Source organism: Ustilago hordei (genome assembly GCF_900519145.1).
Source record: "Ustilago hordei strain Uho2 genome assembly, contig: UHO2_contig_05, whole genome shotgun sequence".
Lineage (NCBI taxonomy): Eukaryota > Fungi > Basidiomycota > Ustilaginomycetes > Ustilaginales > Ustilaginaceae > Ustilago > Ustilago hordei.
In genome coordinates, this window is record NW_024545279.1 from 1552961 (window position 1) to 1569304 (window position 16344).

Sequence of the window (16344 nt, forward strand, 5' to 3'; positions counted from 1 at the left end):
TTTTGGAAAGTTTTGAAAGTCGTGGAGGCACTTCCCGAGTGTCGATTGGCAACAAGAGAAAAAGGTGAAGAAATTCGGTTGAAAATTGAAAATTGAAAATTGAAAATTGAAAATTGAAAATTGAAAATTGAAAATTGAAAATTGAAAATTGAAAATTGAAAATTGAAAATTGAAAATTGAAAATTGAAAATTGAAAATTGAAAATTGAAAATTGAAAATTGAAAATTGAAAATTGAAAATTGAAAATCAATTGATGCCAAGTGAAATTGGTTTTGAAGAGGCGCTTCTGTGTGCCACTGCCGCTGATCTTGTTAGTCTCTTTTTATAAACCTCGGCTTTTTCTCACACTGCAATCACGCTGTCGGCAGTAATCTTTGCGCGTGTGTTTCGTTCTGAACCGACGTTGCCCAGCTCTTTCTCTCTTAGCAGTTTGCCCTTTTAGCTTGCCCTCTGCTGTGCTCTGCTGTGCTCTGCTGCGCCTGATTCTCACAGTCAATCCGTTGAATTCTGATCTCGTCGATATTGCCTTTTAGAATTATTGGCTGCTCATCGTCATTTGTCGGCACATTTCATCCGTCTCATCACCATCATCATCATCATCACCACCACCGCCACCGCCACCGCCACCGTCACCATCACTGCCTTTTCCTCTTTCTTTTTTTTTCTTTTTTCTTTTTTCTTTTTTCTTTTTCCAAATCTATCTGCTAGATCGGAGCAGCAGCGACTAGCTGAGCTTTCTTTGACTCATCATCGTCCTGGTATCCAACATTTTGAAACGCTTTGGTGTGATCGGTTACGCTTGGTCGGCTGGTCGGCTGGTCGGCTGGTTGACTGGTTGACTGGTTGGCAGATCCCGCTTCTGCAAGCACAATTGTTGCTTACGCCAACCTGACCTGATCACTCCAAGATCTCACATCCAGCAATATGCAGAACAGTCCCGCTTCATCAGACAATCCTTTCCCTTGCTCATCAACGCCAAACTCGTTTATGGATACATTCGATTTTGCCAATCCCGACTTTTCAACAGCCAACTCTGGCTTGGAGGATCTCAACATCTTTCCTTCCAGCAATCATGCTCCCTCCCTCTCATCCAACCACAACGCACACGCCGACACAGGATCAGCTCCCGTCAGCCATCACCCCAGCCCATCTGCCAACTTTGCTCACATTGCTTCCGACTCGAGTGCCCAATCCCACTCCAAACAGGCCTTCTACTTGAACAACACATCCCACGCCAGCTCGCCTTTGCCCTTCTCGAGGAATCGTTTTGCTGGTAAACAGTCTCCTCCAAGTCCGCAATCTAACGCCCACACGCCTCCTTCTTCCACTCCACCTTCCCACATGAATCACGCACCTCCAATCTTTGGCGCCGATCAGAACCGTCAAACTTTGAATGCTATGCAATCCTCTCATTCTGGACAATCGCGCTTGCAGGGCAACAACGGCAACGGCAACGGCAACAGCAACAGCAACAGCAACAACAACGGCGAGGAGGAAGGCCAAATGCCTCAATTATCGATCAGCGATCTGCAACAGATGCTGATGGAGAGGGAAAAGGCGGAGCGCATCCAGAATATGCAGACTGCTTTGCTCAAACAGCAACTCGATCAGTTGTCCAGGATGCAACAGGCACAACAACAACAACAACAACAACAACAACAACAACAACACCAGTATGCGCAACAACAACAGCAGCAGCAGCAGAATTTGCAACTCAATCCGTTGGGTCAAGATGGTCAACTCTCGTCCGGTCAGCAGCAGAGTCTTCTTATGGCGCTACAGAATGCTTTTGCTGCAGGCAGCAACCCTAGTGCGCGCAACAACGTTCTTCAAGCTGCTCAATTCCAGCAGCAGCAGCAACAACAACAACAACAACAACAACAACAACAACAACAACAACAACAACAACAACAACAACAACAACAACAACAACAACAACAACAACAACAGATGAACAACGGCCAGGGCGACCAATCCAACGTCCTCGCGCAGTACGGGTTGATCACACCCATGGGTTCAGGTCCATTCAACAGCTCTGCTTGTCCTCCAGGTTCAGCCAACTTCATGTCGCCTCTCGCCATCCAGCCCAACTTGCAACCAGCTAGTGTCGGTGTCGAACACAGACCTGGTCACGATTACTTGGGTAGCTACACTCCGCTTGAATCTCCAGCTGTTACTCCTGCTAGTGTCTTTAGCACAGCAAGCACGGCTATCGTCATGTCCGAACTCTTCTCCCCTCTCACTTCGCCCGCATTGAGACCACAACCACCGAGTCTGAACGAAATGATGTTGCCTCCAGCATCCTTGCAGCACCACGCGCAAACTTCGCAAGCGGCAATGCACGGCTCCCCGCCTCTCGCTGCGGTTAACAACAATAACTTTACTCCCACTGCTTCGCCCCTTGCCCTCATCGCCAAAGGCAGTTCCAAGATCAGGAAGAACCGGAGCACAACTGCTGAAGCAAGAGCTAACAAAGTCCGCCCTTCGCCATTGATGAAACCCGTCTCTGGGCCGTTGAAGAAGAAAAAAGAGACTCTTACTTCTCCCGGCACCGCAACGCCTACTGCCAATGGAGGCTATGCGAATGGTGGTAGTGGTAGTGGGCCGAGTTCGAGAAGGGCTTCTATCACAACATCTGGTGCCGGTGCCGAAGGTCGCTCGAGAAACCAATCAGCAGACGTAGCTCAAAGCGAAGGCACTTCTTCCACCCCATCACCGATCGACTTGAGCGGAGAAGGAGCAATGCCCCCTCCCAGTGGACCCACTGCTAAGATTTTGACTCCCGCTTCAATCATGGGTATTCGAAGTAGTCCATCTGGCACCAGTACACGCAACCCCAATCCTGGTGCAAACGGGAAGGGTAAAGCATCCGAATTTCAACCACAACAGCAAGTGGTAATGTCACAACCTCAAACAATGGCTTTACCACCGCAACAACCTCCGATGGGATACCCTTCCATTGCACCTTTCCCAACTCCACAAGCAGGTGGACCAAAAGTCACGTTCAATCTTCCCCCTCAGCAACACATCCAACCTTCGGGGCTGAGTCAATCGGATAGAGATGCTTGGATGACGTACAAGTCAGCTGGAGGGTTAGAGTCGCGCCGGACGAGTCATAAGGCTGCTGAACAAAAGCGTCGCGACTCACTCAAGTTTTGCTTTGACGAGCTTCGAGGTCTTCTCCCCGCGATTACGTTGGATGAAGACGCACCGAATGGCTCTCTACTAGGTCCAGATGGAGCCGAGGAAGACGTTCAAGCAGAAGCGTTTGATTTGGCCGAGGTAGGCGATCCAGGACAGGCCAGAGCGGCAAATAAAGCGATTAGTAAAGTCGCATTGTTAAGGCATAGTAATGAATACTTGATACGCTTGAAGAAGAGGTTGGAGAGGAGAGATAAGGCATTGGAGGTGTGTAGGAGGCAAGTGAGAGGCTTAAGGGACAAGTTGGCGATGCGGGAGAGTGAGGATCCGAGTGTCACGGGTAAGGGTGCGCCACTCGGCTGGACGGATAGGGGCGTTGTCAGCTACCATTATCCTGGTAGTCCCGACGGTCAAGCTGAGGGTGAGCATGAGGAAAGGGAGAAGGTGGAGATGGATCAAACTGCCTAGACAATCAGCCCAACTTGGTGGGCATCAAAGTTAGGCACACATGCTGGAAGAATCGTCAGCGTTGGCACCCAAGCCTGCTCGTCCCATACGGCCCCTTTGCAACTTTCCAGCAACCGAACCTCTCTTATCGTAGCCCACTTTTGCACAACCACACTGATCGAGAGGCAAACCCCATACACACCAGCTCTGTCTGCGTTTCTTTACTTTTGAACTGCAATGCATTTAATCTTTCTGCATCGCTTCTGTCGGAACAAAGGTTACAAAGCCAGTATGGATTCCAATTGCGAGCCTGCTGAACGAGAGACAGGACTGATACTCTCTGCGCGCTCTTGTTTGGATTTCAAGTGGAATACTGCACTTGCATCTTTCCATCTTCGAAGGCGTCGAGGGAAATAAAACCACCCTAACCCTAAGGCTTGGACTTTTGCTAGCAACAACAGCGGATAGCACACGAACTAAATGACCTTTGTTGCATTTGGCGTCAAGGAAGAAGAGAAGCCATTCAGGTTCATGCAAAAATAAAGGTGGTAAAAAAGGTGAAAACAATATATTTCCCGGCCAGGGAATCGAACCCTGATCTGAGCAGCACATTCGAAATCCGGTTGATGCAGCCGGCTCCAGTCGTGAGAGTGCCCTATACTAACCATTGTACTAACTGGGATTTGTTGTATGATTTTGTAATGTAATGCTCAGATTTAGCTGCGATTGATGGTATGGTAGGGTTAGAGTCCCGGAAGCACGTGTGAAGGGTTTGTTGGTTTGTGCACGGCCTTGCGTCTGGTTTTAGTCAGGTCTTGCTCGCGCTTCTTTCTTGACTCGTTCCAACCGCTTGATCAGGCACGTATCACCTCCGAATAGGATTGTTCAAGATGACATCCAAGGTATCTGACGAGGAGCTTAACGAAATCTACCAGTACGCAATCGCGCTCTCCAAAACGGCTGGTCGAGCAATCGTTGATGGTTCTGGCAAGCGCTTTTCCTCGTCTGCTGGATCTGAGTTCAAGAAGAACTCTGCCGATCTTGTCACTGAGACCGATCAAGCTGTCGAGAAGCTGGTCAGAAGATCGATTTCGTCTCGCTTTCCAAGACATACGTTTATCGGGGAAGAATCTTGGGCAGCTGGTGAAGAGGGAAGGATTGAAAAACAAGGAGTCGTTTGGATCGTAGACCCGATTGATGGAACGACTAACTTCGTACACGGTTTCCCATACACCTGTATTAGCATCGGTGTTGTTGTGGATGGAGAAGCGAAAGTAGGGGTGGTATATGCGCCGTTTATGGATACGTTGTATCATGGATGTAAAGGAAAAGGAAGTTTTCTTTCGAGTCCTCATCATCCAGCTCCGAGAAGACTACCATTGGTGGAAAATGCAATCCCTCTAACCGACCTGAATCAGGCACTGGTTGCTTTTGAATGGGGCACCGACCGACGTGAAGCAATCCTTCAACAAAAACTCAACTCTTTCAAGAAAATCACCGGAGACCCAAACGGTGGCGTAGAGGGCGCAAAAATGGTCCGCGGAGTACGCAGCATGGGTTCAGCAGCACTCAACTTCTGCCACGTAGCAAGTGGAAATCTTGACCTCTACTGGGAAATCGGTTGTTGGGCTTGGGACGTCTGCGCAGGAGTCGTTATCGCACAGGAGGCCGGAGGCGCAGTTGTTGGGTCTAAAGCTCATGCGGAGCAGGTGATTCAGGGCGAAAATTTCAACCAGGTAACTCCGGAACTGTTGACAGGCAGAAAGTACGTCGTGGTGAGAAAGATCATGGGTGAGGAGAAGGAGAACAGAGAAGCTCAGAAGAAGATTCTGGCTGATTTCTATGGGTGTGTTGATGAATGGGATCCTTAAACGGCTCGGACAAATGTCAGTCAAGAGACGTTGGTTCGTTTGACAATTGATGCTTGCTTTTCTGTCAACTCGCGATTGTGGACAAGGCTGAGACTGCGAATGAGAGACAGGGGGGAGGCAACACAAACAGAGAGATGAAAAGTTGGATGCAAAGAGAAGCACGTTCTTCCCACAAAGGCTATTGAGATTAAAGCCGAGTGCAACAGTATCCCTTTTCTAGGCGGGGTTGGGTATCAAAGTGTTTCAAATGGGTGTATGACACGAGCATCAATCACTGTATGCTCGTTCAAAGCGATTCAGGCCCTCTGCCCGAGCTTCTCTCTCACCTTCCCCTTCTCCCCCGACGCTGCAGCAGCTGCTAGAATCTGCGCCTCAGAATCGTCCATCCTTGCCTTCAGCGTCTGCCTCGCCTCTATCGCCCTACTCTCCTTCGGCGGCGACGCACCATACACCGGCGTCGCCGCACCACCCGTGATTCTCTGTTGCTCCATCCACCCCTTCTCATCTCTATACGCCTCCAGTGCAGCTACTGCAGCTTCAGCAGCAGCCCAAGCCACTCGAACCGCCTTAACATGCAGATCGTGTCTCCTGACGAACCGCATAGCTCTACTGGTCTCGCGTACTGCCATCTGTGTGCCCTTCTCCGTGAGGCTGTACTTTGCATCAATAGCAGCTAGGATTGAGACTAGCTGTCGTAGGAGCTGGTAGAGTTGGGAGGGGAGGGGAGAGCGTTTGAGAGAGCGAGCGAGTGAAGCGGAAAGAAGGATTAAGCGATCTTCTGCTGTTTCGCCTTTTGTGTGAGGGGGTTGTGATGGGAGGTATCCGTATTGTGCGAGCTGTTGTTGCTGTTCCGGAGTCAAAGGACCTGTAGTAAGGGCCGTGGAGGTGCAAGGTGAGGAGGGAGGTGCGGGCTCGTTGCGTGCAACAGCGCCAAGACTGGAAGCTAGGGCAGAAGCAGCGGTGCTTGCAAAAGCGACTGCAAGTTCCCACTGCTTGTTGTTCTGATTGATGGATCGAGTCCATGCTGTTCGAGGAGTTGCTGCTCCACTTCCTGGTTGAGACAGCGAGGCATCTGCCCGATGTTGTGACTCTGACGGGCTTGGCAGGTCTTCGTCATTGTCCAAATCTATGATCCTGGGATCTTCCATTCCCTCCCCATCGCGCTTCGGAGATGTGCTTGAAGCCTTGCTTGAACCACCACCAACTCCCCTGGGAGCGATCGCCGAAAGATTAGCACTGAGCGCACTCAACGCTCCCGCACCGATATGCAACCCAATGTCCAACACGGATGAGCTGATCTTGCCAGCCAAACTTGACGATCCTCGACTGGAAGCCTTGGCGGCAGCATGAGCCCTCGAAAAGTCGCCAGCATCGACACCAAAGTAAGAGTTATTCGCAGGAACAGCTGTGTGATAGTGATGATGAATCACATTGGCTGTCGTCGGGGATGCAGAATGCTGTTGTTGGAGCTGAAGCTTTTCCCGTTCCAGCTCGAGTTCTCGTTTCATGGCTTCAGCTTTTTCCAACTCGGCTTTGGCGTCGAAGCCAAGCTTAGACATGCCTTCTTCCAAGCGTTGCTTGATGTCTTGCTTCTGCTTGCTGCTAAGTCCAGGAGCTTCTTTGTCCGATATGGCGGAGATGAGGTATCCGAGGGAAGAAATGTAGAGATCGAGCGAGAATCCAAGATGGTCTTGGTCCTCATCCTCATCCTCTTCTTCTGAAGCCAAGCTTGTATCAACATCGATACCGTTCGTTGGGAAGCGTGTGAGCTGACGACTGTCCTCATTGCTACTTGGACTGGAGGAAGGCCAAGCACCCTTCAGAGCTGGTCGTGCTTTGGCAGCTGACGCAATCTTGTTCGCCCGCTTCTCCTCCCACAATCTCTCATCCTCTTCGGCGGCTTGTGCCGCTTCAACAGCCAAGCTGACAGCTTTATCCAGTCGACGACGATCGAGCTTGACAGGACGCTTGACACTGTCAGTGCCGTGGCGAACCATGGTCTTTGACTCGGCTCCAGCTGTAGTTGTGAGAGCCATACCGTCGCGTCGACGGGGACTCTGTCCACTGAGCGAGGAAGAGTCGTCGTTTGATGATGACGAAGAAGCCGAGCTCGAAGGTTGAGAAGTCGGTGCAAAACGAGCAGGGACCCAAGCAGCAGCCAAGCTGCGAATTGAGTTGATAGAACGAGCGCGGAAGCCAGCTTGCCTGTTTGTTATCTTGTCGTCGCTTTCGAGAGCTTCGTTTAGCTTGTCGGTGGCACCGCTGAAAGAAGCCGTCCTGCCGTAAACACTGCCCTGCTCACTTACTTTTTTGCTCGAACCTTGGGCTGTCGATGCTGCAAAAGATCGGGGCAAGGTCTGATAAGACTGTGCAGATCTCGACGTCGATCCTTGTAGCGAGGGTGCATCCGCTTGAATGATTGCTTCCGAAGGCGGAGGTGGAGATGGGGACTGCAGTGGAGCTTGGTATGGTAGCGTCTTTGGTGTCGGAGCAGGCGAGTATCGTACCGAAGTAGCAGGTGTGTATGCCGATGATGAAGTGGTGCTGGCCGATGGCTCTGGACTGTAAACAAGTCTGGCAGCAGCAGCCGGATCCGAGTGCCTTGCGATACTGGCAGCAGAAGAGGTCCTCGAAGCTGATGAGCTCCTAAGGGGACGCTCTGATCCAGTGACGGTAGATATAGTTGGCGAAGTGGGTGAAGGGAATGCAATGAAAGACTGTCTGTGGGAAAGATGGCTGCGTCCAAGACGTCTAGGTTGACCTCGAAAGCGGACCTGCTCACTCAAGCTGCGAGGAGAAGCTCGTGATTGCGTTTCTGTCGATCGAGAGACGCGTGCAGCCGAGGAGGCCGAGTGAAAACGTTGTTTGACAGGGCTATTCGAGTCGTCAGCCCACTCGGTAGGGGCGGGGTGAGAGATGATTAACTCTGCATCTGTGCTCAAGCCTCCTGAGCTTGAGGCAGGAAGGGTGGAAGAGCCTTGGCCATCGTTGTTGGATCCGGTCAAGCCTCGTGCGCTTGCAAGGAAGGAACCGAGCGAGTTGAGGCTGGGTAGGAGCGAGGAGGTGCGTCTATGGTGACCTTTCTTGGCGGGATTGGCTGATGAGGTGGTGGTAGTGGGAGCATCCTCCTGAGCGGTGGTGTTGGTATCGACGGTATCGTTTGTCGCCATATCGGCGTTGGTGGTGGTGTTAGTAGTGGTGGTGGTGGTGGTGGTGGTGGCGAACGACATGTTGAACAGTGCTGAGTCGGATAGGAACGGCGAGAAATGGTAGGGCGCTGCTTGGAAATCGGATGTGCCGCTTGCTGGGCAGTTGAGCAGAGAGTATGATCGATCGGAGGGTCCGAGTGGGACGATAACGAGGCGTAGCGGGACTGCCGTTATTGTTTCGATCGTGGGAAAGGAGGGGCAGTGATAACAGAAGAGTGTCGAGCTGGTTCAATGCAGACACGCCATTCTGCCAACGGAAGTGTGCCGATTGCTGTGTCAGCTTTGTCGGGAAGCTGCCGTTGGATGGCCGTCAGGCTTTCGGACGAAGGAGTGCTGATCGTGTCGACAAAGGAGCCACTTTCCCTAACGGATGCGCAGGTGTAGTGCTTGATGGTATGCTCAAGTTGAGCATACAGAGACACGTTTTGCCTATCCCATGGTCGCCGCTCATAATGCAATATCTTACGCTCGGCTCTATTTCACAAGAAAGGAGGCATCAGCCACAAAAAATAAATAAAAAATGCACAAATCTCAATTTAATTTATCAAAGATGTGTCCAAGCCATCTCGTGGCTTAAAGAGATGTGCAGGAACCCTGCTTCTCTAAAAAAAGAAAATAATAATAATAATAAATAGGAAAATAGGAAAATAGGAAAATAGGAAAATAGGAAAATTGTCTCATAAATACGCTTTCACGTGGACAGCTCTTCGTCGGGCTCTTCCTCGCGTCCCCTTGACGAGAAAGCGAGCAGGCTCGCCATCGACGCTCCCATCACTTCCTTTACCTTCTTATCCAAGGACGCTGCACCATGACCACACTCGCTAGCGTTCATCTCATTATGATACCACGACCTCCATCATATCAGCGTCAAGCGGAATCAGATTGCAAGAAAAAAGAAGAAAAAAAAAAAAAAAAAAAAAAAAAAAAAAAAAAAAAGAAAAAAGAAAAAGAAAAGGTCGGGTATATGATGCAGGTAGTGAATGCTATGTGTGGTCGATGATGATGATGAAGAAGATGATGAAGATGATAATGATAATGATAATAATGATCGATAGTGGAGTAGAAATACGGATGCCCAAGTATGTGTAAGCGCCATGAATCAAGAGTTGGTACTCCAAGTTAGCAATCGCCGCAATAGCGGCTTCGAAGGCGATCGTTCGTCGCCTGCGACCCTGCTGTTGGCCCCCTGGCCCATCGCTCCTCCCAACTCTTGTCGCGTGTTCCAGTCTGGCGTCGCCATCGCGGCATGGTTCAAGGGGCCAGCGTAAGCGTGATGCATGCTTCCATGGCCCAAGGACTCGGCTTCGTTGGTGTGCACCCAACCATCGTCTCCAAGCTGGCTGCCTGCTACTACTTCTCCGCTTCCTTGTCTGTTTCGCGCTCCAGTTGCGCGCTTGCCCATCAGTTTCCTCGAGCTCTGCTTCAAGCGCACTTGCTTCTCTTTCAGCGTTGCCATCAAGCTGTTCTGCTTGCTAGCTCCGTTCTCGCTAGTAAAACATCTCGGTGAGCCGCCAATGTCGTGATTGTCCTGTCGCATCGTTGATGCGAGCGCCGCGGGAGGCGGCATGCGTAGTGGTGTTCCTGCCTGGTCTTGCAAACCTAAAAATGGCATCGAAGCTCCTCGAGTATGACTGATTGGGCTCGAAGGCATACTTCTCACTACCTCTGCCTTGTAAACAGCCGGACCTGGGCTGTTGAGCTGCAAATTGCGCATCCCTTCTAGTGGCCAACTGATATTGAGACCCCCTGCAACTGGTTGGCTAGGGGTGCTCCATTGTCCATGTCCTCTTTCTCTCTTGATAATCTTACTTAAACTACGCGGGCTGCTTGCTGTCGTCTTCCAAGAGGCACTGATGCCAACCTGATGCGATGCTTCCAAGCCCCGAAAGCATTGCCCATTTCCTCTCGCATCCATGAGAGGAGCCGTTCCAGGTCGAGCAAACACCTTGTCTCGCACAGTGGTGCTCGACGTCGACGGGCGTGGTGCTGATATGCGAGTCACGCTGCCTGTATCCGATCCTGGCTGACGGAAACCTCTGAACAATGACGGAGATGTCTGAAGTGTCGCGTTGGCTGTCGAGGGTCGAGGCGCATCACCAAGCGTCGTCATGCGAGCCTTTGGCGATCGACCTTGACTCGGGCTCGGGCTGACTAGCTCGAACCCTTGAGGGACCGGATCGCTAGCTTCGAGACCAGTCACGACACTTGCGTTGGACCTACGCGACTTGGCAGCGAGAAACGACGACTCGGTGGAGCCAGTTTCAAAGTGCACCTTCCGATCGCCACTCGGTGTCTTCTCTAGGCAGCTTCGGCTTGCATTCTCGCACGTATGCTGAGGCGTGCTTACGCCCGAAGGCCCTTGCGAAAGAGGCGGCGTGGTATATCTGGAAGCTTCAAGGTCCGAGCCTGCACTTTGTGGTGAGGCTGTTGCTTCGTTTGCTGCTGCCAGAGTATGTGAACGCCGTGGTGAATCGCGAGAGCCGGTTGAACGCCAAGCGGTGAGGGATCGCCTGTTCGTGTTGCGTGCAGCAGACGGCCTCGCAGCTTCGAGACTGTGCAAGAGTTCATCAGCAGTAGGCCTCAAGTCTTGATGACGGAGTGATGCTTTGAGTGCCAATCTGAGAGCTGACGAGCATCCATCAGCCTGTGCGATCAAAGAGACTGGCTCCAGAGCGATGCGTACGATCAGCAGAGGCAGCAAGCGACACCACTGGTGGAAACGAGGAACGTCGTCCTCGCCCTCAGCTTTCTCATAGAGTGGGTCGAGCATCTCGTCGCGGTGGCGAGAAAAGGAAAAGTCGTATGGCGAGATGGTGCTGCTGCTTGGGCGTTGATGTTCCTCGACAGTCTTGAGCAAAAGTGCCTGGACAGTGCAGGCCCAACTCCAGATATCAGCACGGATGCCCCATCCTCGTCTCAGGTCGCTCAAGCCGATCTGGTACATGGGCCACAGCTCTCGGGACAGGAAAGAGGGGTAGTCGTACTCGTAGTCTTCGAGGACGGATCTGGCTCGACCGGAGGCGTCGACGTATCTCGTAGCTTGGAGTAAAATCTCGGGGGCCATGTAGTAAGGAGAGCCAGTGAGTGAGCCTAGCCCTTCGCACAGTTCAGGTGCTAGCCGAATCGGAGTCCTGCCACGCTCTATGGCTTGGCGGTCGAGGTACTCGACAGCGCTACGATTGTTGCGATCACGGTTGGAGAGGTGAACAAAGCGGCGACTGGCACCCAGATCAATGATCTTGACGACGCCAGTGCGTGGATCAAGCATGAGATTGGATGGCTTTAGGTCGCCATGCGTCACATTGTGTTCGTGCAGAAACTGAGGGAGAGGCAAAGAGAAAGAGAGAGAGAGAGAGAAAGAGGTACAATGGCAAAAGCATCGTGTATATCAGTATTGCGTTGCCCGTGGTTAATTGGGTCACCGCTTCAGGATAGTGTGCGAAAAAGGGGTACTGACTTGCAAGCCCTGAATCACTTCAAAGGCAACTTTCTCGACGCGATCGTGAGACCAGGTGCTCTTTGATTTGGTCCAGCCTTGGGCGGTTCGTTCGGTATCGAGCTCAATGAGCTTTTCAAATACAAGCAGTCTGGTGGGCGGTCCGTCCTCCTCATCGACAGAGCTTTCAAAGGCATCGAGATGAGGGCCCTTGTTGGATCCTGTGGGAGAGAGATTGGCCAAGAGCTTGACGAGGGGAGGATCATCGCAACGGCTCGATGCCTGGAGAGAGTCTTGGAGATAGCGAAAGATGCGACCTTCGCCTCGGACGATGCGGACGTGTGACTTACTGTTGTCCTGCATGTCAAGCTTCCGCGTCTTTTTATCAATTAGGCTAGTCTTTTGAAGCTCGTCAAAAGAGCCCGAGCAGGGGGTGCGACACAACTTGACGGCGACGAGCGAGGGAGGCTTGATCAATGAGCTTGTCGTGGCGATTTCTGTCGTCTTATCCGAGTGGTAGTGCTGGTCGCGGCTCTTTTGCAAACTTGTAGGAGGTGATGACTCGAGAAGGGATGCATGGCGACGAGTATTGGCGGAGCATAAAGAGAGAGCGAGATCCACAGAGGATGGCGGAGTGAATGAAGTGTCGAGTGCGTAGCGATAGACGCATCCAAACCCACCTTTGCCCAGCACAGCAGCATCAGTATCGCCGCTTCGAGCCATGCGGTTGTAGCGGACGAGCCGCTTTGCACCCAAAGCAAATTCGATGGTGGAAGGCGGGCCCGAGGATGCACTTGACGAGGCGTTTGTCTCGACTGCCTCTCCCATTGTTGCTGGCATAGTGATCTGTGGCGACCAAGACGTGTCAACGATGAGCAACGCGAATTCTGATACTGGACAGACGTGATGGCAAGCAAGTAGACCGCTGGACGATAAGAAATGTCTCGTGGTCCTCTTTCAAGATGCTGATGCGATCGAGAAGAAAGAAGGAAGCAAGGAAGCAAGGAAGCAAGGAAGCAAGGAAGAAAGAAAGAAAGGAAGAAAGGGAAAAGCAGACAATGCAGAAAAGCAGTTGTGTTGTCGCTTGATATAGCCAAGAGGGCTGTGTGGATGTTGTGCGGGCCTGGATGGAGCTGTTTGGGCGCGGCCCTCAGATGGTAAGGCTGGTGGTGGGGAATGAGAAAGGGGCAACCGCTTGCAGGATGAGCTGATGAAGTGGTGGGTGAGCTCACGCGGTCGGTGTGTTGTCAGTGGACAAGGAGAAGGGAGGGAGAGGAGAGAGAGACCGATGATTGTTCCTAAGCCTGAGTATATATGAAGGCGGGCAAACACTGAGCTTGGATACAGACACGGATCCCGAGGATGATGTATTACCTGCTTTGGTGAGATAGTAGTGAGCGCCTGTGACTTGCATTGATGTGGGGAGAGGATCGAAGGGCCGGAATGTTTGTAGCCGTTAGTTGGCCATGATCAACGTAGGCGAGGGGTCGGTGCGGACAGACATTGGCTTCTCTGGCCTTGCAGAGGGGCGGTTCGCTTGGTTAGGGTAAGCGGATCTTATCCAGACAGCAAGCGATAAGGCGGGATCTTGGTAGTTACAGGGGGGGGGGGGGGGGGGGGAAGAGGGGGGAGAAAGAATGGGGCGGCGGCGTAGCACATACAGTGCTTGCAAGGCTGGATGGTGGCTCCTACAGCAAAAGTGTAAGGCATAAAACGAGGTGGGAGGTTGAAGGTGGGTGATAGGATGATACACCAAAGCAGCAGCAGCAGCAGCTGCTGCTGTGTGCTGTGTGCTGGGTGATGTTTACAACGACCAAGAGGGGTACGGAGCGCTTTTTTGTATACGTGGCGAGGGGTCCGATGCGGCTTGACAAAAGGATATTCCGCCAAATGAAGAGGCCATTGCAGAGAAGACAGACAGTCAGACCGGACTTGCCTAGGCTGGCGAAATGAAGATAGGCCAGCCCTGAGGTCTGGGTGTAGGACTGACTGTGTGTGTGTGTGTTGGAGTGTGTTGTGGGATAAGTGATGGGCTAGACGATGGCCAACGTGGTTAGTTGCTGAAGCTTTGCGTCGAGAGGAGCGTGCTCACAATGCAAATCAGCGCCGTTCGAGGAAGCGAAGCGGCTAAGGTAGAGCCAGAGGGGGTCCGAGCGTAGCGCAGGAAGCTGGCCTTTTATCGAGGTCCGAGTTGCGGAGATTGGAACGGCAGCATGGCTAAGCGAAGATGAGGAACAAAGATGGCTTCCATGGCAATGGTCGTTGGGATAGAAGGAAAGACAAGCTCGACGGCTATCGAAAGTGGCGAGTGAGAAGAGAAAAGCACAGCACAGTAGAGCACAGCACAGCTTGTCGTTCTCAATGCTGAGCTTCACATGAGCTGTCAGAGGTCTCATCTTGAGCCAGACAGAGGAGAAAAGCAGGAAAGAAGGTGTGGTGCTCGAAGCGCAGACCAAGCAGAAAGCAGAGAGCAGAGAGCAGAGAGCAGAGAGCAGAGAGCAGAAAGCAGAGAGCAGAAAGCAGCTTTGTGACTGTGGAAAAAAGGTTGCGTTCAACTCAAACTGTGATGGCGATAGAATATATCGCCATCTTGTCCCTTTTCGATAGCCTTGGCCCCCGCTATAACCCTGGCAGACCGGCGACAAGCTTGCTCCGATGGTGGCATGAGATGACAACCAGTTAGCGGCCTCTATGCGTTCTCTTTCTTTGCAGAAATCACAAGCCAGCAAAGCCAGCAAAGCCAGCAAAGCCAGCAAAGTGTGTGACTTTTGTGAAAAGCCAGCAGAAGCGAGACCAACAGAATTCACCTTTTGGCAGGCGCAACCCACGCACGCACACACGCACGCACACACGCACGCACGCACGCACGCACGCATGCGAGTCACATGGCCAAAAAGCGAGCGCGTCTGAATTGTGAGCCAAGCTCTAAATTTTCCTTTGGAGCTGATGGCGGCGATTCGTCAGCAGCAAAGGTGTCCAAGACTTATGAAACAACCTTCTTGGCCTGGAATGCACCGCCACCATGTCCGCTCTTGTAACGGTGTGCAAGCACGACAAAGATGGAGCCGTCAAAGATGCCGAGAATGTCATCCTTGCGCATGTAGCCTACAAGGTCCAAGATTTCGATAATGGTCAGGTCAGTCTTGGATTCGTATACATCAATGAGCGTCAAAGTTGACTCTCAAAGTTGACTGGTTGTCATGACACTCACCATCAGCTGGCCAAAGAAGCATGTAACTGCTGCCCCATTCAAACATAAAGGCAAACCATCCAAAGGGGTCCATCAAGTCTCGGCGCTCACGGATCATGGCCATGACATCCGAGAATGAAAGCGCATCTTTTTTGTTTCGAGTCGAATAGTCCTCTAAGATCCTCTCGAACTGCGTCTGTCGGAACTGGCCGCGTCGATCATACGACTCTGAGTCCGAGCCGTGCTTGCATCGATGAATGTTGGCGACATAGATTCGCATGAATGGGTCCGGCAGCCAATTCAGCACCTTGTGGCGGTTCTTCGGCAGCGTGGGATACGAAAACGGCCCGTGGATGATGCCAACGGCTAGCAGCGAGAGAATCAAGCCAAAGCCAAGCGAGAGAAAGGAAAAGTAGGTGTCGGTAGGCCAGATGACACCATCGCAGTCACCGTCGAAAAAGGCAATGTGCTGCCATTGTAATTAATTACACAAAAGTACAAGGGCAATATGGGTTAGCAAGTCAGCAGGCCTCGTAAAGCCTAGATCAGTCATCTTAGTTGCTCACCCTCTGCATCGCAGTGAGACCCTTGGTCTTTTCGAGATAGTCTTGACGGTCACCGTTGGGATCTTTGTAAGTGTTTTGAGGTGTATAGGGCACCTTGTAGCCTGCATCTCCATACGTGAGCTTGGTGTTGTCAAAATAAGAGTCGACATCGACCTGACGACAAGTTTCTTGGTTTCGATTGACCAACATTGTGGCTAGGAGGTGGTGTCTAGAGGTGGTCGCTAGAGGTGGTCGCTTGAGCACAAGTCAAAAAGCGTATCTAAGTAGTGGATGAGGCCTTCTTGTCAGAGAGCTGCTTTTCGGATGACGACAAAAGCAGAGAGGATGATGGTCTAAAGGTGACAAAGTAATGGCGGAAGGGCAGAAGAGGATGTCCCTATAGCTTGTGTTTGGCAGGCGCCGTCCCTCTGGGCACAATCAGGCGAGGACAAGGCTGCTGGTCATCACACACACACACACATCGGCTAGACCGAGACAGGAAGAA

General features: G+C 51.8%; 5 protein-coding genes and 1 non-coding gene across 6 annotated transcripts; 2 read left to right on the forward strand and 4 right to left on the reverse strand.

Moving 5' to 3' along the window:
• Positions 1 to 924: 924 nt before the first annotated feature.
• On the forward strand, positions 925 to 3609 carry UHO2_03427 (uncharacterized protein; the record flags this gene model as incomplete). Its single annotated transcript, XM_041558342.1, has 1 exon — positions 925 to 3609. One exon carries the CDS (start codon positions 925 to 927, stop codon positions 3607 to 3609), a length of 2685 nt encoding a protein of 894 aa, XP_041414276.1.
• A 551-nt stretch (positions 3610 to 4160) lies between these two features.
• On the reverse strand, positions 4161 to 4270 carry tRNA-Glu(CTC). Its single transcript has one exon. It is a non-coding gene; the product is annotated as a tRNA-Glu (tRNA).
• Positions 4271 to 4478: 208 nt separating this feature from the next.
• UHO2_03428 (uncharacterized protein) lies at positions 4479 to 5459 on the forward strand (the record flags this gene model as incomplete). Its single annotated transcript, XM_041558343.1, has 1 exon — positions 4479 to 5459. The coding sequence occupies one exon, from the start codon at positions 4479 to 4481 to the stop codon at positions 5457 to 5459; it is 981 nt and encodes a 326-aa protein (XP_041414277.1).
• Positions 5460 to 5755: 296 nt separating this feature from the next.
• On the reverse strand, positions 5756 to 8689 carry UHO2_03429 (uncharacterized protein; the record flags this gene model as incomplete). The annotated part of the gene is made up of 1 exon (XM_041558344.1): positions 5756 to 8689. The coding sequence occupies one exon, from the start codon at positions 8687 to 8689 to the stop codon at positions 5756 to 5758; it is 2934 nt and encodes a 977-aa protein (XP_041414278.1).
• A 1078-nt stretch (positions 8690 to 9767) lies between these two features.
• UHO2_03430 (uncharacterized protein) lies at positions 9768 to 12944 on the reverse strand (the record flags this gene model as incomplete). Its single annotated transcript, XM_041558345.1, has 2 exons — positions 9768 to 11987; positions 12126 to 12944. 2 exons carry the CDS (start codon positions 12942 to 12944, stop codon positions 9768 to 9770), a joined length of 3039 nt encoding a protein of 1012 aa, XP_041414279.1.
• Positions 12945 to 15087: 2143 nt separating this feature from the next.
• UHO2_03431 (uncharacterized protein) lies at positions 15088 to 16049 on the reverse strand (the record flags this gene model as incomplete). Its single annotated transcript, XM_041558346.1, has 3 exons — positions 15088 to 15209; positions 15316 to 15763; positions 15861 to 16049. 3 exons carry the CDS (start codon positions 16047 to 16049, stop codon positions 15088 to 15090), a joined length of 759 nt encoding a protein of 252 aa, XP_041414280.1.
• Positions 16050 to 16344: the final 295 nt, after the last annotated feature.